Source organism: Miscanthus floridulus, chromosome 9 (genome assembly GCF_019320115.1).
Source record: "Miscanthus floridulus cultivar M001 chromosome 9, ASM1932011v1, whole genome shotgun sequence".
Classification (NCBI taxonomy): domain Eukaryota; kingdom Viridiplantae; phylum Streptophyta; class Magnoliopsida; order Poales; family Poaceae; genus Miscanthus; species Miscanthus floridulus.
Genome location: NC_089588.1, coordinates 143,173,732 through 143,199,928, shown reverse-complemented (window position 1 = coordinate 143,199,928; position 26,197 = coordinate 143,173,732). Strand labels below are relative to the sequence as shown.

General features: G+C 47.2%; 1 protein-coding gene across 1 annotated transcript; it reads right to left on the bottom strand.

The window, feature by feature from the left end:
- Nucleotides 1–1,612: 1,612 nt before the first annotated feature.
- Nucleotides 1,613–4,099, bottom strand: LOC136483164 (vacuolar protein sorting-associated protein 2 homolog 1-like). Its single transcript, XM_066480248.1, has 5 exons — nt 3,809–4,099; nt 3,205–3,335; nt 2,435–2,539; nt 1,969–2,229; nt 1,613–1,867 (listed from the first exon to the last, which is right to left on the bottom strand). Exons 1-5 carry the CDS (start codon nt 3,843–3,845, stop codon nt 1,727–1,729), a joined length of 675 nt encoding a protein of 224 aa, XP_066336345.1. The 5' UTR covers nt 3,846–4,099; the 3' UTR covers nt 1,613–1,726.
- Nucleotides 4,100–26,197: the final 22,098 nt, after the last annotated feature.

Sequence of the window (26,197 nt, the reverse complement as noted above, 5' to 3'; positions counted from 1 at the left end):
ACCATCTTCATGAGAATGACCTTGTGCTTCTTTTGATCTCCCATCTTGACTATCTCTTGTTGCGGAAGCTTCACCATGTTTATTTGATGAAACATGATGAATGGTTGGATCAAGATCATCATGCACAACATGGTCTTCATCTTTTTCTTCAACGGGCTTTACTTCACCAATAGCAAGCTTCTTGATTGCTTCATGTGGGGCTTCCTCATTACCTACATTCTCAACATTGACTTGCTCTTTTTGAGAGCCGTCGGTTTCATCAAAAGTCACGTCTACCACGATTTCAATCAAACCGGTGGTTTTATTGAAAACACGATATCCATGTTCGTTAGTACCATAACCAAGCATGAAACCTTCATCAACCTTTGGTGCAAACTTAGAACTTTTGGATTTTTTGTTAAGTATGAAACACTTAGGATCCAAAAACTCTAAAGTAGTGCACCTTAGGCTTTTTACCGGTTAGAAGTTCGTAGGCGGTCTTTTCTCTTTTCTTGTGAAGATATAAGCGGTTGATGGCATGACATGCCGTGTTGACCGCTTTCGCCCAATAGTTGGTTGGAGTCTTGTACTCATCCAACATTGCTCTTGCGGCTTCTATGAGCGTTCGGTTCTTTCTCTCCACAACACCATTTTGTTGTGGAGTATATGGAACCGAAAACTCATGCTTGATTCCTTCTTCATCAAGAAACTCTTCAATGTTGGTGTTCTTGAACTCCGTCCCGTTGTCACTTTTAACTCTCTTGATTTTGACATCAAACTCATTTTAGGCTCTTTTTGTAAACTTCTTGAAGATTCCTTGGACTTCACTCTTTTCACGCAAAAAGAATACCCAAGTGAAACGAGAATAAGCATCAACAATTACAAAACCATATTTGTTACCATCAATGCAGTCCTCTTTTAGCAAGGCGATCAGCTGTTCAGCACCTATCTTGTGCTATCAGCCCCATAAAAAAATTGCATTTACCTGAAGCCCAAGATTTCCATGTTCTTTGCCAAAGGCCGAAAAAGGACAGTGCCCTGAAGGAGGCCCCTATAAGCTGAATGCACGGAATAAACACCATTCGAGGAGAATCTCCAACTATGGGAATCCTTGACTCCAGGCTGTAAGTGTACTCTGAGTGTATTCCGAAGGTCAAGAAGCTCAGAAATGACTCCCACAGTGGTAGCCGCAAACATTATCGGTGAGGACTTCAAAAATTGTCCACCTGTTAGCTCTCCCTTTAGAGACCAAGGCAAAAACAGTTTCTGGAAACCACGTCATCCAAACTATGTCTCCTCTGTGTTGCCAAAGCGTAGATTACGGTCAGTGGAAAGTAGTTGCTACTTAGCCGCTTCCCCATTATCTGCACGTCCCAATAAGGCTTCCAGAACACCATTGCACATGACATCAGAATGTAAGCTTTGGCAATGAATTTGGAAAATTCAATCCAAATTCATCGCTCCCCATGTAAGTCGAGCACAGCATTGTCATTAGTCAGTATACTATCTGTAGAGCCAACCTTCACAACAGCATCTGAATCACGACCAAAATGCACTCGATGGCATTGGAACTTTGGAAGAGAACGCACAGCCTAGTGCATGGTGCTAGATATATTATATGTACAATGGACAATGCCAAACACTCTGCAACTCAGATACGAAAAAGAATTTGCAATAGTATGGCTATATGTTTATGGTACAAAACTACAAACAAAGCGTGTGGATATGTTTTGTTAGGCTCCAGTGATCACATCTTCCTGAGGTTATCGAGCCGTGCCTGCAGGTCGTCATCTATGCCACCATCTGGCCCACCTGCGGCTTCAGCTTGAGCAGCAACTTTCCCAGCTGTGACGGGCTTAGCAACAGCAGTCGCAGGAGCCTTGACAAGCTGGGTATAGAGAAGAATCAACATTGCATATCAGTATCATCCATCTACAAGGCAGCGTATTCTACATCAGGATCAACAGAAGAATGCGTCGATGTTTTTACCTCTGAGTTGACATCAATGCCAATTTCGTCAAGGACTTGGTTGACTAGCTCCTCTGTTTCTTCCTCCTCCTCGTCACCGTCCAAGGCATCATCAATGGCATCGTTCATCACTTCACTAACCATCTCCATCTTCTCATTTTGCATCTCAAACTCCCGCATTATCTTCTGCAGGGCAGGCAAATTCATCTGTCTGTTCATTTGCCCCATGGCTTTTGTCACACCCTTCATGGCTTCACCCATTGCTTGTGTTGATTTCAGAGTCTAAAAAATTGGGCACCAGTCAATACAAGATTTTTAGAGAGGGCTCTCATGATTAAAGGAACATCAAAAAATTTTACAGTACAGTGAACCTTGCTAGGAAAGATTGAGTCAACTAAGTTTGTAATCATCAATCTCATCACAATTTGCACAAAGTTATCTGACTAAGTGTCCAAAATAAATATAATTCTTAAAGGTGTATAGTTACCTGAATACGAAGAGATACGCCTTGAAGCTGAGACTTGAGGGCATAAAATTTCGTAATCTGGTGTCTTGTGCGGATAAGGTCCTTTGCCATAATTTTTACAGCTCCCTGTGAACAATTTACAACATATCAAAATATTTTACATGACCATGCAAAGCAGTTCCAGCCAAAAAAACAGCATGTTCTTTTCAACATGTAAAGCAAAATAAATAATACATGTCCAAGTCCAAACCTGAACTAAGAGCAATTGCAGCCAGAAAACAGAGCATACCTTACATCCATTGAACAAAAAAACACACACAAGTTTGAACAAACCAAATCAGCCAGCTTATCCTATGAGGTATAACCAACTGCCTTTACACTGAACTAGACAGTTTGAGCATGATTGAATTCGTGCCTAAAATCGCACATTAAGACAAATAATAACCCCCCAACACACTAAGCGTCAGATACAATACAGTGCCATATTTCCCCAAATTTCCATAAATTGGTCAGAGCAATACTAAAATCATTAATTAAGGCAGAAATACAAGATAAAACCCTGGCAATAAGCTACCCAGGGAAGAATGATATCCATATGACCTTAGTTGCTGCAGTATTAAGATATGACAGGGCATGTTCTTTTCCATATCACCTTAAACTTAAAGCTTCCAAGCTAGAGCTAAACCGCAGTTAACAAATGCAGGGTGCTAAATTAACTACCATCCTCAACGAAAATGGCATCAAATCGGATCAACAAGAGAGGAAATGCTTCAACATTATTTCGCACATACCATCTGTCCCTGCTTGGCCACCTTCTTGATCTCATTGATGAGCTTCTTCTCCTGGGCCTGCAGGCCCTGCCTCTCCCTCTCAATCTCTCTGATGGACTTATCCAGCATTCGCTTGTTCTCCCGCAGCAACTCTGTCGCCAACCAACCGAGGAAATGTAAACGGATATCCTGAGGATCAAATTAAACCAACTGCAGGACATGCCCAATGTGAATGGGCAACAGCAGCAATACAACAGGTCCATTGGGGGAGCAAAGCAGTAATTGTTTCCAAACTAGAGCAGAGTAATGTTACTGCCTAAAATTCGAAAATCTTGGGGTTTCCTAGGAGTGTGGATAAAACTGAGAAAACTACAGTAATATGATTGCGACGTTTCCGGGAATAACATGGGTGGAAGAAACCCGAGCGAGATCAGCAGCAGTGTATGTGATTTCTCGATCGGGGAAACCGAGAAAGGCGAGGAATTTCTCCATCGGGGACCAAGAGCGACCACAAAGACGCCCAATTTCTCCCGGGGCTGCCCATCGGGAAGAGGGGAGGATCGGGGAGTGACTGGAATCGAACGAACCGCAAGCTAGAACAAGGAGAAGAGGCGGGGAGGGGTACCGGCTGGGGTCTTCTTCTTGCCGAAGATGAAGCTCATGGCGGCGGGCGGGTGGGGGAGCAAGACGACGACTGGTTTCCTTGGATCCGGGCGGCGGCTGCGATTCGGGGCCGGCGAGCCGCTGAAGAATCCTTGCTTCCTCCTCTGCGCTGCGCGTGGGATTGGGGATTTGAGGGGGTCTCTTTCTGGGGATGGATGGGGGTTTGATTCGATGCGAAGGAAGGAAAGAAAAAGCTTTCGCTGCTGTTGCGTTCGTTTTGCCGTAAACGCGGTTTGGCCAGCGGCAGCGGCGACGCGTTGTTCCGGTTGTGGGGATCGCGACCGGATGTTCATCTGTCTTGGTCAACGCAGATTTTCCCACCAATACGGTCGCTCGGTTATAAATTAAGTCGCTTTGATTTTTTTATATATCTATTTTGCTATGTATCTAGATATAGAAGGAAGTAAATGATATCATCTACAGGTCTACTTTTTAAATTTAGGGCTTTACTTCTAGTTTAACAGCCAAAATTTCTAGATTCAATTTCAGCAATAGTCCTCTTTTCTCTCCTTCTTTATGTATTCCACCTGTTTAATCCAGCATAAATTCAAATAATAATATTAAGAGTTCATACAAATGACAAACATTCAAATATACGAATCAAAATTATTTGAAAAAATCTAAATTGACTACCCAATAAACTATACTTTGAAACAACCAAATCAATCCTAGATCAACTATGAATCATAAATCCATTGTAAAAATACTTCCTCTTTTCTAAATTATACGACGTTTTGGTTTTTAAAGATACATTGCTTTTAATATATACCTAGACAAAGTGCATATCTAGATGCATAGCAAAAACTATATATTAAAAAAACAAAATGTCTTATAGATTGGAACAGATAGTATAAGTTAACCATCACATGTATGTTCACAAACTAGCGATGGGACAGAGGATTTGCTCGAGTGAATATAACCTTTTGTGGCCAAACAGTAATATTTACATAATCCATCTAGTATTTAAAAAGATAATTTAAACTCGGCGATCATTCAAAGAAACATTTAGCCAGTGCATTTTTTTATTTTTAAGAGAGAGAAAAGAGAGAGGGACGAGTGGAATTGGCAGGAAGCTGGGTTGAGCAATGTTACGGGCGTTGCGGTAGACGGGCCAGCTCACATAAGGCTCGCTTAGATGCGCATGTATTTATTTCAATCTACATGTTTTGAAGTGGATTAGAGTGAAATTAAATTAAATTCTATTTTATTTCACTTTAATGTACATAAATTGAAATGAATACACGTGCTGTAAGGCCGAGTGGTTTTGTACTGGGCTGGGAAGCCAACAACTTCAAAGCTAGCCAGCCAGCCCAGATGCTGGCAGTCAAGAGTCAACTACTACGTGAACACGTACTGGCTGTGTGTACTGATCTTCACGATGTCGAAAGGAAAATAGAAGAAAACTGAAAAGGTGGTGCGGCATGTTTTTTGTGTGTGTACAGTACAGTACTACGAAATCCAGAGCCGCCATGCTTGTCATAATGAACAAGAGTAGGGAAACTGCTTAAATGAAGTTGTACAAATGATGGAGTGCTTTCTGTGAGAGGCGTTTCTCTGAAAAAGTTGTACAAATAAAGGAAAATCACAGCTAGGACAAACTGGTTAAACAGGAATTGTGTTTAGAAGCACGGTAAAAAGAACGATAACGCTTGTATTAGGACTATGGTCCGCATCCGGACACGGCATTACTCGCTCTGCTGACCGTCGTGGTCATCCACTCGTCCACTCATCCCACTGCCCCATCCCACCCCACGCAACTAAAAAAAATCTTGCTCGGTCCGCTGGCCGCCGCGGCCTCCCCGCCCGCGCCGCATGCCCCTGGCCGCTCACCCCGCCATCCCTCGCGCACGCACCCATCCTGCACAGCACAACGCCTCCCGTGCCCACTCCACCTTCGAGCGGCCATCACTCCATCTTCGGCCAGCATCTACTCTGTCTCCGTGCGGCCATCCACTCCGTCTTTGGCCGGCCATCCACTCAGCCCGTATGCCCCACTCCGTCTCCATGCGGCCATCCGTCGCGGCCATCCACTGCCGTGCGCCCAATCGCAGTCAACCATCACGGCCACGATGTGCACCGCCACCACCACAGCGGCGCCACCGGGAGAAGGTCATTGCCGGTCGGGACATCGTCTCCCACGGTCGGCTGAAGACACCACGACAAGGAGGAGCCGTATGTAGCAAATGCATGATTCAAGTGTTTCAGACGTTTCAGAAGTATGTTTCAATTGTTTCACCTTGATGTTGCAAAAGTACAATGGGGATGTAGCATATGTTGTAAGTGTTTCAAAGGCATGTTGCAATCATTTGTTCAAAATGTTCCACCTGTTTCTAGACATATGTTGCAATCGTTTTGATCTGGATTTTATTCGAGCATTTTATTACACATGTTGCAAGTGTTTCAGAGGCATGTTGCAAGCATTTGTTCAAAATGTTTCACCTATTTTCGAGACGTATGTTTGCAATATTTTTAATCTGGATGTTTCATATGCTTCACACAAATGTTGTAATAATATGTTCTAAATGTTTCAACTGTTTCAGTCTTATGTTGCAGCAAGTTATTTCTGTTTTATTGTTTGGACGGGACGAGTCGGGGGCCGACGGACGAGGTGCGTGGCTCACCGTGGGGCTAGTGAACGAGTGCGATGGGGGCCGACAAACAGGGGTGCTGCGGTCAGGGGGCACTGGGGCGTGCGCTCGCGCGCGTGGTGCATTGCGAAGGCGGACACGGCACACTATGGGCGAGCTGGGTGTGTGTGGCGCGCCAAAGGGCTAGCGGACTGGGGCGCTGGGGCCCAGGGCGAACGGGGGTGCTAGTTCGAGGGGGCACGCTGGGTGCATGCTCGTCCGCGTGTGGGGGGCCAAAGACAGACGCGGCTAGGCTGAGTGGGCGTTCGGCCGGGCGCTAGACATACCGTAAAAAGAAACTGCTAAAAAGTGTACGTCGTTTGGCATATATTTTCATGTTATTTTTATCATAAGCATCTTCTTAATTATACATGTCGGTGCTTTTGTAAACCGGAATAGTAAATTTATACGATTGCCGCGCCGCTCTAGAAAGATGATGGTAGCATCCAAAAGACACGAGGATTTATAGTGGTTCAGGCCAGAGTCCTATGTCCAGTCTCAGAGATGATCGAGTGTATGTTCCTCGCTTAAATGCTCTGAAGTTCTTACAATGGAGGGTGCAAGAATGGTGAAAAAGGTAGGAGACCTAAAACTAGGAGACGGGCTGCCCGAAGAGACGCTTCAGGAGCCCTACTACGATGGAGAATGAGTAAAATAGTAGAGAATGGATGAAAGATGGTGCCCTTGCTGGCCTTATATAGAATTTGGGGCTAGGGCTTATACAAAGCAGTAGATTCTCCGGACCGAAGGGTTGTGAGCCTGAGGGAGGTCCTAGCTAACTTGGCTTGCAAGCTACGCCATCTTGTGGAGCATGTCTGGGCGTGGTTGTCGTCATAGTCTCGTGGCTCTCATCGGTCTGAGCATCCTCTAAGTCAAGGCCTTTATCGTGGATCCCATCCCGTAGTGGGTGGAGTCGTACGTGTGTCTTGTCGAGCCATATTTGGCTGGTGGGTGCTGTTCCAACCATCACCGCCTTGGGCAATGTTGTCTTGTCTGAGTTGCGTGGCGTAGAGGCGGCGTTTGACCAGACCAAGGTGATCGTTGTCCCCTCGATCCTTGCGGGGTAAGTGCGGCGCACTTATCCTTGTCATGGCAGGCATGCTTGGCTAGGCTCGACCTCTTCCCGTTATTCCCGAGGGTTGAGATGGTGAAAAAGTCATGAGTCTTCGTTCGTCGTGTGGCGAAGATAGAAGGAAGGGGTCATGGCTGACCCTAGCCTTGGCATCCAACCTGGTTCGCTGAGCTCAGCTAGGCCTTGGTCGTTCGGGCCTTCGCTAGCGGACGTGTCATGGGTCGCTTAGCCTGCTAACTAATCGGTGCCTTGAGACACCCCGGGGTTATAACCCCGATAGTAGCCCTTGAGCATTTTTTGTGATCATGAAGTGGCCGTGAAAGCGTTGTGTTGCGTGCATATCGAATGTGGGTTCATAGTTCATGGCATGTTTGAGCTTCGTCGCTTGACCCCTTGTGGGCTGGTGTGTTCAATGCGGTAGGTGGCCGTTATGTCTAGCCTTGTCAGGGTGCCCTAACGACGTTGTACGTGACTACTGAGCCCTACCGTGTTAGTGTGTCGTGTTTCAAGGGTTATGACCCAGGTGGGGCCGAATGGCCTCGTTGACACTGTACCGGCCTTGTCTTAGGGAGGGTCTCAATGTCCCCGACCTCTTGTGGTCATCTGACATTGGTTGTGGCCTCCCGTAGTTCACCACATGGCGCGGGGGTTTTAGGTTGCTCAATCCGTTCCTGGCCTATAAATGGAGACCCTTCCATCGTTTGAGGCACTCATGGCTATAACTACAAATCGCTCTCTCCTTTTCTACTGAGAGAGTGAGGTAATGGGAGATAGAAGTTTGGGGAGAGCCATGTGGCTCCCATCATACGTCCCTCTGGGGGTCATTTGCGGTGTCAGAGCTAGCATCGCCTCTTCAACAACCGGTGCTAGAAGGGGACTTGCGAGTGGGGAAGGATTGAGGCAGTGTTTAGGCCAACCATAGGCCCTCATGATTATTGCGCACCCCCAAACCCGAAGGTTTGGGTTCGCTAAAACACGAGCACAAAGGACTACAACCAACTCCTCCCAGAGTTTGCAGGCCGCCCTTGGGGGCTACCTGAGGTTCGGGGAAGGCCTTGCCATCCCTCGGTGTCTCCATCATGCCTTCCGAAGCATGATGGTGGTGGCCTATGGGCTTGGTCCCGCCCCTGTCCTTTCCTCCCCCGCCTTTCCACCCCAGAGGTTGTAGTGCTACAAGAAGGGAGGCAAAGCAGCGATTTCTCATCTTCTTCCTTCCACACTTGTAGTCTAGGGACCTCGATGTCGCTGCCTAGGTGGCAGCACCGTGGCTCAGTACCTTTTCAAGTGGATCGATCGCTCTTGTACTTCTGGGGATTTAAGCGAAAAGAACGCTCTTATCTGTACGCTTTGATTTCCTTGTGCCTGTCGTGAGCCCCTGGGTTGTGGGATCGGGGTCGCGGCCTTCGGCATGATGCAAGGGAACATATCCTCGACCTCTTTTAGCACATTCATGAGGTTTTCTGCAATCGTGCGTTGGCTCATGGGTGTAACACCCCTGGTGTTATGAGCCCATTTAGCACCGCGATTTAGGTCTAAGTAAAAATTTCTGAAACGAGTTTATCAGGTTTTTGATTTAAAACATACTGGAGGCGATAAGCGAATTCTGTGTAACTTAGTTTCATGCACTCAAATAAACGCTCAAGTTAAACCACACCGTGCGTATACATATTTAGGAGTGTCGAACGACGATTCTGGCAAATGGTCTGTTCTATTAGATTAAGCACGAAAAGCAACGTTTATAAATAAAATAAAATCTAGTAATAAATAGAACGATATATATACATATATATACTCATGGGTTTATTTTGATAAGTATGAACTGACGAGAGAGAGAACGCAGCAGTTTCATTTATTTTCCTAACGTACAACGTACTCGTTGCATGGCAAGTATTCACTGTCTCGTTCTCGTCGTGGCTCTGCATTTCTCTGCATTGCAAAGCTTCCCATCGAATCACATCTGAACTGATCCACTACGTTGGGCGTCCAAATTAGGTGCACGTGGTTTTGCCCCTTCCCTCACCATGTCTTTCATGTTCTGTGCGCACGCAGCTGGCGGCCACGCTACGCCTTATCACTCTGCCTCCGTTGTCTTATCGTGCTATGTCCGGCCAAATCCTTCTCTGTTTACCAACCGGGCCACGTGGTCGTGGTCGCTGTCGATCAGTCTGCTCTGCCTTCACCTACCGAGCTCGCTTGTGTCACTGCATGCAGCGCCTGCTTGTGCACTCTCTCTTCTCTCTATCTATCTTTTCGCTGCACTGCTTTGCCTTTGTCTACTGCCTACCTTTGTCAACGCCTCTGTCTGTCTACCTCTGCTCCTCTGATCCCCTTTTCCTTCTACCATGCATGCAGCTGAAGGATTGAGACGTAATAAATGATACGATGAATTGATGGTGCTTGCATGGAGTAGTACGTGTGTTGGATGCATGTGCTCAGAGATAGCGTCTCATCTTTGCATGCCTAATTCCTATCCACTATCCTGCCATCTTTACAGCAGCCTGTTGTGGTGTAGCTCATTTTTACCTCACCGTCCTTGCCTCTGCCATGCCCACATCCTGCTGCTCCCTCTCCCACACTTCTTCTTCTTGTGCACGCCGAGGTTAAAAGTTGCAGGGCCACTGTGCACTGAAGTCATCGTGCCACGTCTTCTGCTCACCGTCGCGAGCCCCATGGCCCCACGCACGCGCAGCGAGCCCCGCTGCCGCCATAACAACACCCCTCCACCTCCCTCGTTTCCCTATTTCTTCCCCGCGCCCATCTCCGTCGGCTGGCGCATCGCCTCCCCTACTACAGGCACGTCCGCTCGAGCGTCGCTGTGCGCGCAAGCTTCCCGGTCCATGCTAGGCCTGCTGCTCCACAGCCGTCACAGCTGTTGCAGCGCCGCTCCTTCCATTTCCCTGCGTGTCGGCACCCATCCTTTTCCTCCTTCGTTGTGGCCGCATGTGGCCGCTGTGCCCCGCCAAGGCCACGTGCGCCGGAGTCGCCCTGCCGTGCATGGGCGCCCGAGTCCCGCGCACGGAGCCACCGGTGTCCCACGCCGTCCTAGAGCCAGCCGCATCCACCGTGCCCACGTTGCCCCGCCGGTAGCCGCTGTGTTCAGCACCTGTCCACCTCCATGACCCGCGTCGGCTGGACGCCGTGGGGGCGGTTCCCCGTGGCTCCTCCGTGCTCGCGCGCCTAAGCCGCCTCGCCAACCGCGATCGCACGACTCCGCCACTACCGAGCGCAACCATGACGAGTCCCACGCCACGTCTTCACCTGTGGTCCACCGCGCCATTGCCACCACCAACCAATGTCCCCGTGCAGTGCTCTGCTTTGAGAAGGTAAAAAAGGGTACGAATCCAAGCCAAAAATTTATACAGGGTTCTTACTACGAATACGTGAGCCATAGGAATAGTGTTGATTGTACTACGAGGTGATTTAGTAGAAGCTCAGGGACCGGTTTGCAAATGTGCCATGCCATCTACTGCCTAGGCCAGTTTGCTGGGCCATCCGTGCCCGCGCACTTGGGCTGGCCTGGCGCCGGCCACGCCTGGGTCACGCGCGCGTCTGTGGGCCGGCTGATTGGGCCGCTGCCCCGCTCCCGGTCGTTGGGCCACGGGCCGCTGGCCGTGCGCCCCGCCTGGGCCACCGCACGGGTCCAAGATAGGGCCGCTGGGCCATTTAGCCGCCGCCGGCCCAAGTGCCATGTTCTTTGCTAGTTTTGTTTAACATGCTGAAACTTGTAAAATTCGTAGCAAATCATAGAAAAATCATAAAAAAATGCCAAACCAATTTTGTTAGTCACCTAAAATCATGATCTACCTGTTAGTATATTTTGTTCGCATAGTTTGATAATATTCTTAGAAGTTATATAATTAAATTTAAGATACTTAATATTGTTAAAATGAGAACTTGTAGGAATCTCCATGATAAATCGGTAATAGTGTTAGCTCTAAAACTTTTATAGCAAATTACTAATACTATTAGCTGCTCACTGTAATTTTTGTAGCTCCGGAATAATTAGTTTACTAAATAGATAATGATGTCCTATTGCGAATAAAGATTAAATTGATAGAATAGAATAAGGAAACAACTTGGGTTTATATAACTAAAATCATTGTTGGGAAATAACGCCTTATTCGATGACGTGTATATGTAGCCTAAGTACAGTCGTTGTTAGAACTAGCTGTTAACTCGAGAGGCGTACGTCGTATTTTATGAGTCATGATTGTAGTTGATTAATTACATCCTCGCATTGCATCGCATGCATATCATATAGGTACGATGATGGATCAGCAGATCGATCAAAGGATGATTGGGAATCCGAAGATGGTGTAAGGGTATTCTCTCCAGGAGATGATGCAATGGGTTTTCTATCCAGTTGATGGTGGATGATCTGGAGATGCAGATACTAACTTTTAATATATATCTTACCGAGGCAAGCCCCGGTGCATAACCCCTACTCTTCTGTAGTTAAATTATATTTGTGCATTAAGTTTTAAGGAGTTGAATGAAACCCACTTGCATATATATCTTTATCCTATGAGTCTTACTAGTATAATAGGATCATGTAGAATGCTATGCTACAGGACTCCGGTAGAAGTCGAGTGATTGCCTGTCACTCGCGAGAGATAGGAAATATATTACTGTATTACTATCACTTGGAAAATAAAATGGTGGAAAGGAAAATGGTGACCGGGAAGGGATATGGTTTGGGTATTGGTGGGTGTAAGAGGTTGTGTTGCCGTGGACATGGGGCATGGCTTGGTTACACTACTTTCCCTGTCTGTGTCGATTAAGGACCGGCCATTGCATAAGACTCTAGGCAAGTCACAGACTTATTATCCCAAGCATATACTTGTGTATGGGCACTTGGAAGACTTGTTGCTCTCTTGTCGTGGATCCGGCTCTTTCCAGATCGACTGTCAAGGTTTCTTTTTGGTGGAGGAGGTCCTTACACCGCACTGAGTCCGGGATTAGGGGCGGGGGCTTGGAGTCCCAGTTTGGACGGGGACCTGGACCCCAGGACAGGAGAGTGATGGGTTGGTCCTGCTTGTGCCTTGGGTATAGGCGGGGCATGTGTTTTCAGGGTACCCAGCTAGGGGCATTGATTCACGAATCGCCGGGCGATCCGATACGGCTTGTCTGCGGTTTAGCTTCGTAGTAAGAACTAAAAGATGAAAGATGGAAGAAAAGGAAATCTGATTGCTTACCACCTGTTTGAAAGTAGCACAGGTGCTTACATAGAATGGTTAGTTAATGAACCAATGTGGCTATTAATAAAAATCAAATATAAGGACGCACACTTAGTAATGCTTCCTGCAAACTCAATAAACCCACAAGCCAGATAGCCTTGCACATCCTTAGAGTCTTTTCTTTTCTCCTGTCGGGTAAGTCTTATCGAGTACAACTGAGTACTCAGGATTTTATTCCCCCTGTTGCAGGTGCTAGGTGGAGGCTCAAGCTGACATTTGTGTGTGGATACCTCCTGGTGGGCTCAGCGAGGATTTCTTTACGCTGTGATCATAGCTGTTATTTATAACTCTCACCAAATGCTTTTCAAATAAAAGTTTCATAATCTGTTGTCATAGTTTATATATCAATACTTCATCATGCCATGGTTAGATATTCATTTCCGTTGTAATTCTGATAACATGTTTATATTCCGCTGTTACATTAAATTATTCATAACTCTGATAATATGATTACATTCTACTATTATAATAATAAATGTTATACTCTGATGTACATGTAAAGTGATGTAAGAAATGGTTAAGAATGATGTAAGCTTTATTCTCTCATTTGTGATCCTGATGGCAAAAATATGGATTTTCGGGTTCTCCCCTGGGGTGTGCCCGATGGAACCGAGTAATTTAGTGTTCTCCTTTGGGTGCTTAGGGTCTAATGGAAGACAAGCACTCCTAGGAGGCATTAGATTAGGTGGTTCTGCCATAGGTGGTATTAGAGCGCAAATGAGGAAATACAGCTTCAAAAACCTTTTCTAAACTAAAATTTGACAACAAATTCTTTGAAAAGAATAGGACATCTTTATGCGAAGTTATATAAGTAACCCTATTACTATGGTTATGTATACAAGATAGATGACACTCTGCTGACTTAGGTAGGCTTAATCAAGTTTTCTACAGGTACACTGACTCGAGCATAGTCCGATAGTATCAACTAGTTACAGGGAGAGAACAATGTATCTAAAATCTGAGAATGGTTGCCCTATATGTTGGCAACAGAGGAAGGATGTATAGGACGTGCATTCATGCATATCCTATTTGTGCATTGTAGTGCCGTATTACTTGCAGATACGCCATCCATAGGAGACCGAGTAATTTAGTGTTCTCCTTTGAGTGCTTAGGGTCTAATGGAAGACAAGCACTCCTGGGAGGCATTAGATTAGGCGGTTCTGCCACAGTGGGTCTCAGACCTTTTATTTTTTCCACGTGACCAAGCCATGATCATGCTTTGGGCCCCACATCGCTTTGCGAGGAAGACTCTGCTGTGTACCCTAGCCGTCTGCTTCGTCGACCTCTCCCGAAGAGGTCGTGGACCTCTAATGGTTTGTGAGCCTTTGAGGCTAGCCTTAGGTCTTTAGACTTGGAGATGCCAGGAGGAGTTTTGGTCGTAGCTTGGCCTTGACCCTTTTAGTGGGTTGATGGGACCCCTCCTATTTTTTCGACGTCCCTGCCGACCTCGAGAGGTCATGATGCTCTATTATAGGCAAGTTTGGTTTCACCCCACATCGGGAGAGGCATGTCCACCATAACCACGTGGTCAGAGCGGCATGCCTCGTCGGGGTCGATGGGTAATCCGAGTAGGACCCGATATGCTTTCCAATCGATGTGGAGTTCGGTTGTGCCTCTTCGAGAGACATCCCATAAATCATCAGCCGTCAAGCCCTTTGGACCCTGACCGCCTCCGCAGTGGCCAGGGGACAAGATGCCTCCCCCAGAGGAGGTCAACCCGGTTGACCTTAAGCGGATGACTTGGACATAGAGAGAGATGGTCATCTGGCTTCGCACCACCGATTAGAGCTACAGGGGCCCATCTCCTCCCTGCCCCTATCCCTTTTGTGGCCTCCAGCCCTTCTAAGGACCAACCCAAGAGTGGGTTTTCTAAGCACAATGCGGGATCATGGTCGTGGTGGGTTGTTCTGCGCACGATCTCGAGGGGCGGTTGGCCTCCCCAAACATCTCATGGCATAATGGTGCCCACTCACAAGCAATCGTGCGCCGTGGAATGTGGGCGTGCAAATCGAAATGATATGGAAATAGTGGGGATGTACGCAACTTACTTGGTTCACTCCGCCGCGTGGGCAACCGTCGTTCTGCCTCCCCCCCCCCTCAATCGCTTCACCTGCTCTACGGTGTTTTCCAAGCGGTTAGTAAATGTGAATGAACGCGCGTGTGCCTTCAATGTCCTTAGTCGCTATAAATACGCTAGGAGAGGTACGGTGGGGACTCATTCGCTTTGTGTCGCCTATTCCACTACTCCCCTGCTCTTGCTCTTGCACATCCAGAGTTCCTTCTTCACCAGCTGGGATGGACCACGGTAAATGACCGTTGGAGGAGTCGTCGGATGCAGGCAGGGCGCCACCACCTCTTTGTCCTTGCCTGTGCGATCAGGGGTAAGTGCATCCGGATGATGTTCAAGTTCGAGGGTTCAACCTATATTAACTGTGCGTGTTTGCATGGTTGCTTCCCAAGCCGCATCTAGTGGGGTCACTAGCGTTCCTCATGCCGTGACCCCGCCCATAAGGGGGTCGAGCTCATCGTCATCCTCCTCGAATGATCATCGTGAGTTCCGTGAGCTCGCCTGTAGAATGGATGAGGCCCGCCAGCGCTACTCCAATGCCACTGGAGAAGCGAGCTAGCTAGAGCATTGCCTGGACGCCGTCAGGGTGGCGCTCGAGGCCTCACAGAGGGAGAACGCCATGGCGCAGGCGGCAGACACCGATGCCTAGGCCCGCATCGTGGGTAAGGGTGCTTCCTCATCTTGATGCCCCGCTCATTGTGTGCCACTCCTGATCTTCCTCTTATCTTCCTTTGTTCTCATTGTCAGCGTTGGAGGAGGAGCTAGCGGCCTCCTACCATGAGGCAGAGGAGGCTCGCCTCTAGGAGGTTCTCCTGAAGGAGGACCATGAACACATGGTGGTAGACAGAGTCCGGCAAGGAGCCAATATTGCCCTCACCGCCTTGCAGCTCTGCATCGGCCAGGACTTCCGTCAGGTGGCGCCTAGGTTCCTGGACCATTCCAGGTAGGCAGAGCGGGCGGAGCTGGCCAGCGGCTTTGCCGCCACCGCGGCCACCGTGTTGGCCGCTGTAAACATGGAGGACATCCTCCGCGGTGGTGGCCAAGGACCTTAGGTTGTATCTAGGGTCCTTTAATGAATAAATTTTTTTAGTTTGTATCTCATGCATCTTTTCCTTTCGCGTGCTCGTCGATGATCCGATCGATTGAATGTCATAGTCGCGTGACCTTGCCTAGGGATCGATCGGCAAAGCTTGGCTTAGTGTGACTCTATTTTTGTGACCGTGGTGTCATGGAGTAGATCTGGCGATAGCGCGCCTCTCGTCGTCCCTTCCTATGGGTCATGGCAATCTTTCTTCTGGTGAGCATTAGCGCATGGTATGTCGTGGTGTAGCCCCAACGAGTGGACCATGTCGACTGGCACGCACTGATCGACATGGGCCACTTGGGGTCACATTTGTCATCAGAGTGTCGCTTTGATGTGCACTTACTAAGGCATGTTGTGATCTTTGGGCGGTTGGCTGAGAGTAGCTTTGATGCAAACACTGAGTGTCTACGCCACTAGTCGTGGCTTTTGATATCCGTGGTGTTCGACACGGTGAGGCCTAGAGCGTGCGGCTCGTCGAATCAAGGAATGTGCTATGTCACGAGCCCTCTGGCGTTCGTCGTTCGCGTCATCCTCATGCCACATTGTCGCCTGCCTCATCGCATGTTGTAGCCAATGTCGCAGAGTGCAACCTCCACGTGCGCCCCTACCACGTAGGGAAGTTGTGTTCAGATTCAACCCCCAGGGGTTGCCACGCGACTATCATGATGTCGTAATTTTCCCATTCGCAGATGTGGGCCTGCTGGAGGTCACCTCCTATAGTGATGATCCCATGAGGACCGAGCATCTTGAGCTTTAGGTAGGTGTAGTTGGGGATGGCCATGAACTTGGTGTAGCATGTGTGACCTAGGATGGCGTGTTATGCACCTAGGAAATCCGCTATTTTGAAGGTGAGCGTTTTCATGCAGAAATTGGCTTGACCTCCAAACGTCACAGGTAAATCAACCTACCCGAGGGGAATGGCCTAAAGCCTAGGTATGACTCTGTGGAATGGAGCACCGGATGGTCGTATCGCCGCTCACGATAGCCCCATAGCGTCGTATGTCTTGGCGTAGAGGAGGTTGAGGCCGCTCCTGCCATCCATGAGAACACAAGATAGGCGGGTCTTAGCTATGATTGGGTACACAACAAGGGGAAGCATCCCGGTTGCAGAATGTGGTTTGGGTGATCCTTTTTGTCGAAAGTGATCATGGTCTCCGACCATTTTAGGAATGCAGGGACGGCTTTGCCCAGGGTGGCCGCATTGACCTCCCTAGCTGTGAGCTTCTACCAGCATTTGGACTCGTACGCCACTAGTTCACCAAAGATTATGAGGCACCCTTTCGGGTCAGGATACGCATCCGTGCTAGTTGCCTTGTAGTTGCCACTGAAGTAGCACTTGATGAGGTCGCACTCCTTGAGGGTGTGCTTGATTGAATTGCAATGATTACAACATGGCATCTTAACTATCTTGTCAAAGCTAACGTGGTTGAGCTTGCAGTCTTCTGCTTATGGACCCTGTTGACCGCTGTGACAAACTCGCTATCGTGGTGCCTCTAGCTACCCTTTTTGCCCTTTACCCATTGACTGTGGTCTTTAGCCTCATCTATGGGTTCAGCTTGAGCCTTACCCTTGTATTTGTAGAAGATTGCATGGACGGCCTCCTCGCTGGAGGCATGGTTTGTCGTGAGGTCAAGCAATTCCCACATCATCCGCGGTTTGCAGCGTCCGAGCTCGTGAATGAGTGCTTCATTGGTCATGTTGGAGATGAACTTTCTGATCATGTCCGCATCCACGATATCAGGAAGCTCATTGCACTGCTTGAAAAAGTGGCGGATGTACTCGCATAGGGTCTCTCCCACTTTATGTTTGCAGGCTTTGAGATCCCAGGAATTTTTAGGGTGCACATACGTGCCCTGAAAGTTCCCTATGAAGATGCACTTGAAGTCCACCCATGAGTGGATGCTATGCGCGGGGAGATGCTCAAGCCATGCTCGGGCGCTTTTTGCAAGGTAGAGAGGTAGGTATTAGATGATGAAGAGGTCGTCGTCCATCACGCCCGCTTGATAGGCGAGGCGGAGGTCTTCCAACCAAATGGCGAGGTTGGTGTCCCTAGAGTACTCAATGATATTCGGCGACACACGAAAACATGCTGGGAATGGTGTCTGCCGGATCCTTTTCGTGAACGCCTGCGGGCCATAGGCGTTCGGGCTTGGGATGTGTCGAGCATCCCGAACCCTAGGTGTCAGCCATGGTTGTTCGGGTCACTGTCACCGTAGTGTAGTTGATCTTTGCCCACCCAATCTGGCACAAGGCACCTGGCGCCTTGAGTTGGACGGGCATTGAAGTTTCCAATGTAGAGGTTGCACGCTAGGAAGGGTTCCTACCTACGCACCATGCCGCCATCATCTGGTTGGAGCTCGCTTGGCGCGTGGTGCCCCTCGAACAAGGCTGGCCTCGAGTTGTCACCTCTCCATAGAGCTTTGAGCCTGCTGCACCGCCGTACTTTCCAGCAGGTCTCGCAACTCCTGGTGGACGCGCTTTCCCTCGTCGGTCGAGGGTTCAGGGGCCGTCTGCATGATCATAGCACCGCCACGACATTTTGGCTGGCTCAAGGGAAGACGGATGTCTCCCTCTTGGCCTGTTGGATTTGATCATACACATGGCGTGCCCGTGCTCGCGTGCCCTCATCGTCGAAGTGTTGTAGGCTAGGGCTTCTGTCATCGCGACACTCGTTGGCCTGATCAGCTTCACGGGCCCTGGCTCATTCCAGGTGCTCCTAGTCATATTTGGCCTGTTCCCTGGAGGTGCGTGGAATTAGATAGGAGTCATCCTTCGTGTCCTCCACCGGTGCCGCCCATCCTCCGAGAGGTGCAACATGTTGCATTCTCTTGGCGGATGGCAGCTCCCCTTAGAATCGGACTCAGAGTATGTATTCTTAGGGGTCGCTAGCAGGAGGTCATAGATGGACTCCGGTTTCTGCTCTGTTGATGAAATTCGGCCAGCAGTCTATCGAGGGATATGCCTACGGTAGTAGATGAATCAGTGGAGGTGCAGGAGATACAAACTAGATGGTAATACAAGCACCGAGATACAAGATTTAGACAGGTTCGGCCGTCAGTACGACGTAATACCTACATCCTGTGTTCCGATGTATTGCATTGAGATATGTGGAGATGCCCACTAGGTGACCCCTACCTCTCCTTATATACTCTGGAGAGGTAGGGTTATAAGGAAATTATCATATTTGGAATTATACAATAAATTACATCTTCTTGTAGCTTTGCGGTGCACGCCTTAATTTTGTGGGCTGGACCACCTTTAGGGTGTGGCCCATTTCTTGTCTTGTGGGTACCGAGGGTATATCCCCCACAGCTAGTTCCCGAGCGCCTTGTATCCTTTAAGCAACGCTATCTTGAGCTTATCCGAGCTGTCCAACTTGCTGCGGATCACCAGAGACAGGCTTTTGACTAGTTTAACTGAGAGCCGAGCTATTGAAACAAGCATCCAAGCTATTAACCAGGCGTCCAAGCTGTTGAAAATGGCATCCAAGTAGTTGAAGCATATGTCCAAGCAGTTCAACTGGGAGCTAGGCTCGGACTTACTCGAGTAAAGTTTGTTAGAAGGATGTAAGGGGCTCAACATAAAAATTGAAAATTCTCCAACTTAGGCGAAGTGTAGCCAGTTAGACTCCTTAGTCAATAAGGAAGGTAAATAAGAAAAAAGTACTACATTCACCATCAGGTGAAATGTAGCCACTTAGTCCCCGAGCCTGCTGAAAGATGAAGAAATAAATCTTGTAGCAGGGTCAAAGAAAATAAGGAGAGGTAGGGGTCCCCTAGTCGACATCTACATACATCTCATATTCAATCCAATACACCAAAGACACTGGACGGAGGGTATTACGTCGACCAGACGGTCCGAACCTGTCTAAATCGTTGTCTCTACGCTTTGTGTCACCATTCGGTTTCTATCACGCGCACCTCCACCGATCAATCTACCTTCGTGGGATTCCCCTTCGAGGACTGCCGAACATCTTTTGTCGACACCTGGCTAGCCCGTTAACCATAACGCGGAGCGCGGAGCCCGTGTGCGTGTAGGAAGAACAAAGCGTCGCCAAGGAGTCGTTGCCGACCAACCGTAACGTAGAGGGCAAACGCTCATATACATGTAGGGAGAAGCCGGAGACAGAGCCGTCTCTTAAAACTAAACCTTGCAACATCCCTTCTTTTAAGTGAATCGTACTCCCTCCGTCCCACATGCGACACGGCTACCAAGACTCAAGCAAAAATACCAACGCACCCCTATGCCAGTAATGTCTGTTCTCCTGCTCTCCTTGTCCGTAGTCATTGAATGAGCTCACTGTAGGGTACTATGAGTAGCTGCGGGCTACAAAGCTGCAGTCTGGTGATGCTCAGGTGTAGGGCTCACGTCTAAGCGCATGTTTAGTGGGGTGAATTTAGGAATTTGGGCTACTGTAGCACTTTCGTTTTTATTTGGCAATTAGTGTTCAATCATGGACTAATTAGGCTCAAAACGTTCGTCTCGTAATTTCCAACCAAATTGTGCAATTAGTTTTTTTCATCTATATTTAATGCTCCATGCACGTATCGCAAGATTCGATGTGATGGGTACTGTAGCACTTTTTGGGATTTTGGGTAGCAACTGAACACGCGCTAAAACATCCTCTAAACACTAAAATGACTTGTATACTGAGACAGAGGGAGTACATAACAAACCAAGAATATTAGGAATATTTCTCTTCTCCACTCCTAAAATATCATTTTTTTCCACCGAGGGAGTACAAGCTAACATCAATATACATACATTTTTTCTGCTAGACTGGAAAAAAAACGTGCTCCGTGGACGGTGGCATTGCAAGTTAATAAAATTTGGTCATGCCCATGTCATGCGGATGCGGAGGACGGTAGCTGGTATGGTGGCACCGTACGGTTCCCGTACGAGAGTTGGTGATGTTAGGTTTGATCTCCCACCAGTTAGGCCCAACGGCCTTTTTGGGCCTTGTTCTCACGCCCTGATCGGGGGTGCCCAACCCTACATGGTTGGTGGGCCCCCGTCGCACAGCGCTATAAAGGAAAGGTAGGGGCTGGGGCTCGCAGTACGAGATTCACCGCGCCGCCAGTCACCCCACCGACATCCTAACCCTAGACCCGATCTTGAGAAGGGGCGCTGCCAGCGACGGGAAGCACCACCGACGCTGGCAACGCCACCCCGATGCACACGCCGCCGCCGAGGACGCCACAGCGCCGACTCCTCCCTCTCCACCGAACATCGCTGTCGACGCGCAGATGGCGTCCGCGAACGAGGCCGCGGCCGGCGCTTCCACCACTCCGGCCGGTGCTTCGACCACTATGGCCTTCGATGATTTGCTACATCTCACTCCCCTTCTCTCTGCCTCTCATGTAAATCCCGAACATGTATTCTATTCCTATTCTAAATACCCGATCTGGTGAACTTGACTCGATTGAGTCCTAAGAAATCTAACAATGGTATCAGAAATAGGTTCCGAGAAGAAACTGGATCAAGAAAGAAAATAGAAAGCCGAACCCTAAGACCTAACCCTAATTCCCCAAATCAAATCAGAGAAGGGAAAAGGGGAGGGTCAGATTCCGAACCCTAGATCTAAATCCTTGTTCAAAGAAGAGAAAAACAGACCCAAATCCGAAGAGGGGAAAGGGGATAATCTTGGAGAACTTGAATAAAAAAACATGAATCGGGTTCAACAGAACCCTAACCCTAACCCTAGTTCCCATTCGGATGAACTCGAAAAGAAAAGGAAGAAGAACAATATGAAGGCAAAGGGGAAGGGGTGGATCTACCTCGCCGTGCGTCGGGATCTCTTTTCGCCGGCGCGGGAGAAGAAGCCGAGCCGAGGAGCTGGCTCGCCAGGCTCGGCCAAGGAAGCACCGCGGCCAGGCCGCTCGACGGCGGCGTGCTCACCCGTTGGGGAGCACGCGCGCCGGCGAGGGGGCCGGCAACGGCCCTATGGTCGCTCCAATGCCCGATTGCTCGCCGTCTTGCTCTCGGCCACTCGGTTGCGCCGCGACTGAGAAAGGAGAAGAGAGAGTGCAGTGAGGCGAAGAGAGAGAGAGAGAGACCGAATGAAAATGACCTAGGGTTTACTTGATCGCGTGCGGCGTCGTGGTTTTATACTCGGCGAAACGTGCGCTTGGCCGTTGGATCAAGACGGATGGTCGAGATTCGATGGGCCAACCCGAGGCCCAAGCGGGAGCACGCTGCCGAGGCACTTTGCCAGCCCAGGCCTAGGTTGCGGCCTGGGTGTGGCCTGTGCGCGCGAGGACAGCTGGGCCGAGCCGGCTTTTGCCGTCTTGGGCCGCGCTGGGCTGAAAAGAAACAAGAAAATTTTTGTTATTTTCCAGAAGCAATTTTAATGCATAATTTTGATGAATTTGAATAATTTTGATATAATTTTTCTGTGCAAATTTTATCCAACGATATTTTGCTTAGAAAAATAGTAAATTTTTAGTGCTTCTGGAAAATAATAATATGAAAAGATTATTAATGTTTCCGCTGTGCATGATAATTATTGTTCTCTTTGATTAAATTTGAACCAACGGGACAATTTAATTTTAAGAGAAATGAATTTATGATAATTTTGATGCGATTATGATATTGTTATTTTCTGACCAACGTTGTTAATAACAATATTATAATTTTGATCCATGAGAAATTATGCATTAATTTTACTTCTGTCCAACGGTGATGTAAAATGTTTGCATGGATGAATTATAAGTTTTAATTTGACCAACGTTGAGTTAAAGCATGGAATTTTATGTATAAATGTTTCTTACTTACTCTGGTGTGATTTCAGGAGGCAAATGCATTGTGAACATTGCCAACATCCCGACACTCAATGGAACCAATCACCGTGTGTGGCGGGAGAAGTATGAATTGGAACTTGCGTTGGGAGAGGTCAATTTTGCCATCACCTCACCGTGTCCTACTGAGCCAGAGGACCCGGTGAGAGGTGAAAACGAACCTGACGCTGATTTCGCTGCTCGAAAGCGTGATCATGCTGAAATAAGAATGAAATATGACCTTGAACATAGGCAATGGACTCTCTCCAACCGCAAGTGCCTGTTGGTAGCCAAAGCCACCATAGAAAAACATATAAGGGGCTCAATCCCTGAATGTGCTACTGCCAAAGAATATCTTGAGAAAATCAAGGGTCAGTTTACTGGGTCTACCAAGGCCACAGCAAGTTCACTGATTAAGAAGCTTGTGAATGAGAAATTTACTGGTGGTAGCATAAGAGAGCACATTCTGAAGATGACCACTACGGCATCTAAGCTAAAAGAAATGAATTTGAAGGAGGAGGATTTCCTAATTCATTTGATTTTTGCTTCTTTTCCAAAAGAATATGACACCTTCATTGTGAACTACAATATGCAGCCTGAAAGATGGGGCATAGAAAGACTCATCTCAATGTGTGCTCAAGAAGAGGAGAGGATAAAGTCCTCACAAGGTGAATCTGCTCATTTTGTGAAGGATAACAAAAGAAAGAATTTTAATGGCAAGAATTCTAAACCACAAGGGAAACTTAAGTGGAATAAGGCCTCTTCCTCCAATTCACAAGGAAAGAAACCCCAGGATTCTGAGAATCGACAATAGGGTGGAGCTGAAAAAGATCAGTGCAAGCACTGCTTCAAGAAGGGACACTACAAGAGGGATTGTCCAGACTTCCTGAAATCTCTGCTAAAGAAAGGTGATGAATTTATTACATTTGTAGATGAATCCCTGTATTTATGTTATGATAAATCCACTTGGTGGGTTGATTCAGGAGCAACTACTCATGTTGCAAATTCCTTACAGGGGTTAAGTGGGACAAGAACCTTGCAAAGAGGAGAAAGAACGATTAAAGTTGCAAATGGAGTGCAAGCCAATATTGAAGCCATTGGAGTTTTTTCTTTAGAATTGAATAATGGTTTTGTACTTAGACTTAAAGAAGTACTTTATGTTCCCTCTTTGCGTAGAAATTTGATAAGTGTTTCAAAACTTGATGATGATGAAATTGATTGCCATTTTGGTGATGGCAAGTGTAAGATACTGGTTAATAATAAATGTGTTGGTCTTGCCTTCCGACAAGACAAGCTTTATTTATTATCTCTTGCTAAGAATGCCAACAATGTATGCGATGAGAATGTGAATGATTCCCCATCTACGGATGTAACTAAGAAGCGGAAGAGAATTGATACTATCTCTTCGAAATTATGGCATTGTCGCTTGGACCATATTTCGAGGGGGAGAATGGAACGATTGGTTAAGGAATCAATTCTCCCACACTTAGAATTTTCAGATTTAGAACAATGTATTGATTGCATCAAAGGAAAGTATGTCAAGAAAATTAAGAAAGATGCCAAACGAAGCACAGGAATTTTAGAAATAATCCACACAGACATATGTGGTCCTTTTCCTGTGAAAAGTGTGGATGGTTATGACTCGTTTATAACAATCACAGACGACTACTCTCATTATGGCAATATTTATCCAATTAAAGAAAGATCAGAAGCATTGGATAAATTCAAAATATTTAAAGCTGAAGTTGAAAATCAGCACAATAAGAAAATCAAGATAGTACGATCAGACCGAGGTGGAGAGTACTATGGGTGACATACCCCATATGGCCAAATTCCTGGACCATTTGCAAAGTTCCTACAGGAAAATAGCATAGTTGCTCAGTACTCCACACCGGGGGAGCCTCAGCAGAATGGAGTGACTAAAAGACGTAACCGTACCTTAATGGATATGGTAAGAAGCACGATGAGTTACTCCACATTACCGATTAGTTTATGGATGGAGGCACTGAAAACCGCCATTCACATACTTAATCGAGTACCAAGTAAATCGGTGCCTAAAACACCGTATGAATTATGGACAGGAAGGGAACCCTCACTTAACCATTTGCGTGTGTGGGGCTGTCCAGCTGAGGCAAAAGTGTTTAACCCAAACATAGGAAAGTTAGACTCCAAGACAGTCAGCTGCCATTTTATTGGCTATCCAGAAAGATCGAAAGGATATCGTTTCTATTGTCCTGACAGACATACAAAGATTGTAGAAACAAGACATGCTGTGTTCTTGGAGGATAACATGATCAGGGGGAGCATGGTAGCACGAGAAATCAGCCTACAGGAGAAGCGGGTACATGTACCCACTCCGATGGTTAAAGAACCATTCTTCACGCTACCTACTGTTGTTGCACCGATAGTGCAGGACACTGTAGTGCCAACACCTGTTGTAAGTTCTCCCGTGGCGACAATGAATGAACATGAGGAACTTGTCCTTAAGGAACCTATCCTTGAGGAACCTATCCTTGAGGAACCTATAGAACCAAATGGTGCACATGAGGAAGAACAACAACAGCCAAATGTGGAACAAGTGCCAGAGGCACCTAGAAGGTCTCAAAGAATAAGAAGATCAGCTATTACTGATGACTATGAAGTTTATGAAACAGAAGAATGTCAGATGGGGGATGATCCCACCTCATTTGAAGAAGCCATGAGAAGCGACCACTCATCAAAGTGGGCTTAAGGCCATGGAAGATGAATTGAAATCAATGAGTACCAATAAAGTTTGGGACTTAGAAAATATTCCTAAAGGAGCCAAAACAGTAGGCTGTAAATGGGTCTACAAAATAAAATATGACTCCCAAGGGAATATAGAAAGATTTAAAGCGCAACTTGTGGCGAAAGGCTTCACGCAAAGAGAAGGGATTGATTACAATGAGACGTTTTCTCTAGTCTCATGTAAAGATTCCTTCAGAATTATAATGGCACTTGTAGCCCACTATGATTTGGAGTTACATCAAATGGATGTAAAGACGGCTTTCCTAAATGGGGATTTGGAAGAAAATGATTATATGGCACAACTGAAAGGTTTTGTCGTAAAAGGAAAGGAAAATATGGGATGCCGCCTGAAGAAATCAATCTACGGATTGAAGCAAGCTTCAAGACAGTGGTATTTGAAGTTTGATAGAACGATAAAAGGTTTTGGGTTTGAAGAAAATGTTGAGGACAATTGCGTTTATGCAAAGTTCAAGAATGGAAAGTACATATTCCTAATTTTGTATGTGGATGATATCTTGCTTGCTAGTAGTGATATCAATCTACTAATGGAAACGAAGAAATTCTTGTCCTCAAACTTTGATATGAAAGATCTCGGTGAGGCCTCGTTCGTTTTGGGAATAGAGATTCACCGAGACAGGAGAAAAGGGGTTCTAGGATTATCGCAAAAGGCATACATAGAAAAGGTCCTGAAGAAATTCAGTATGCATGCGTGCAGTCCTTC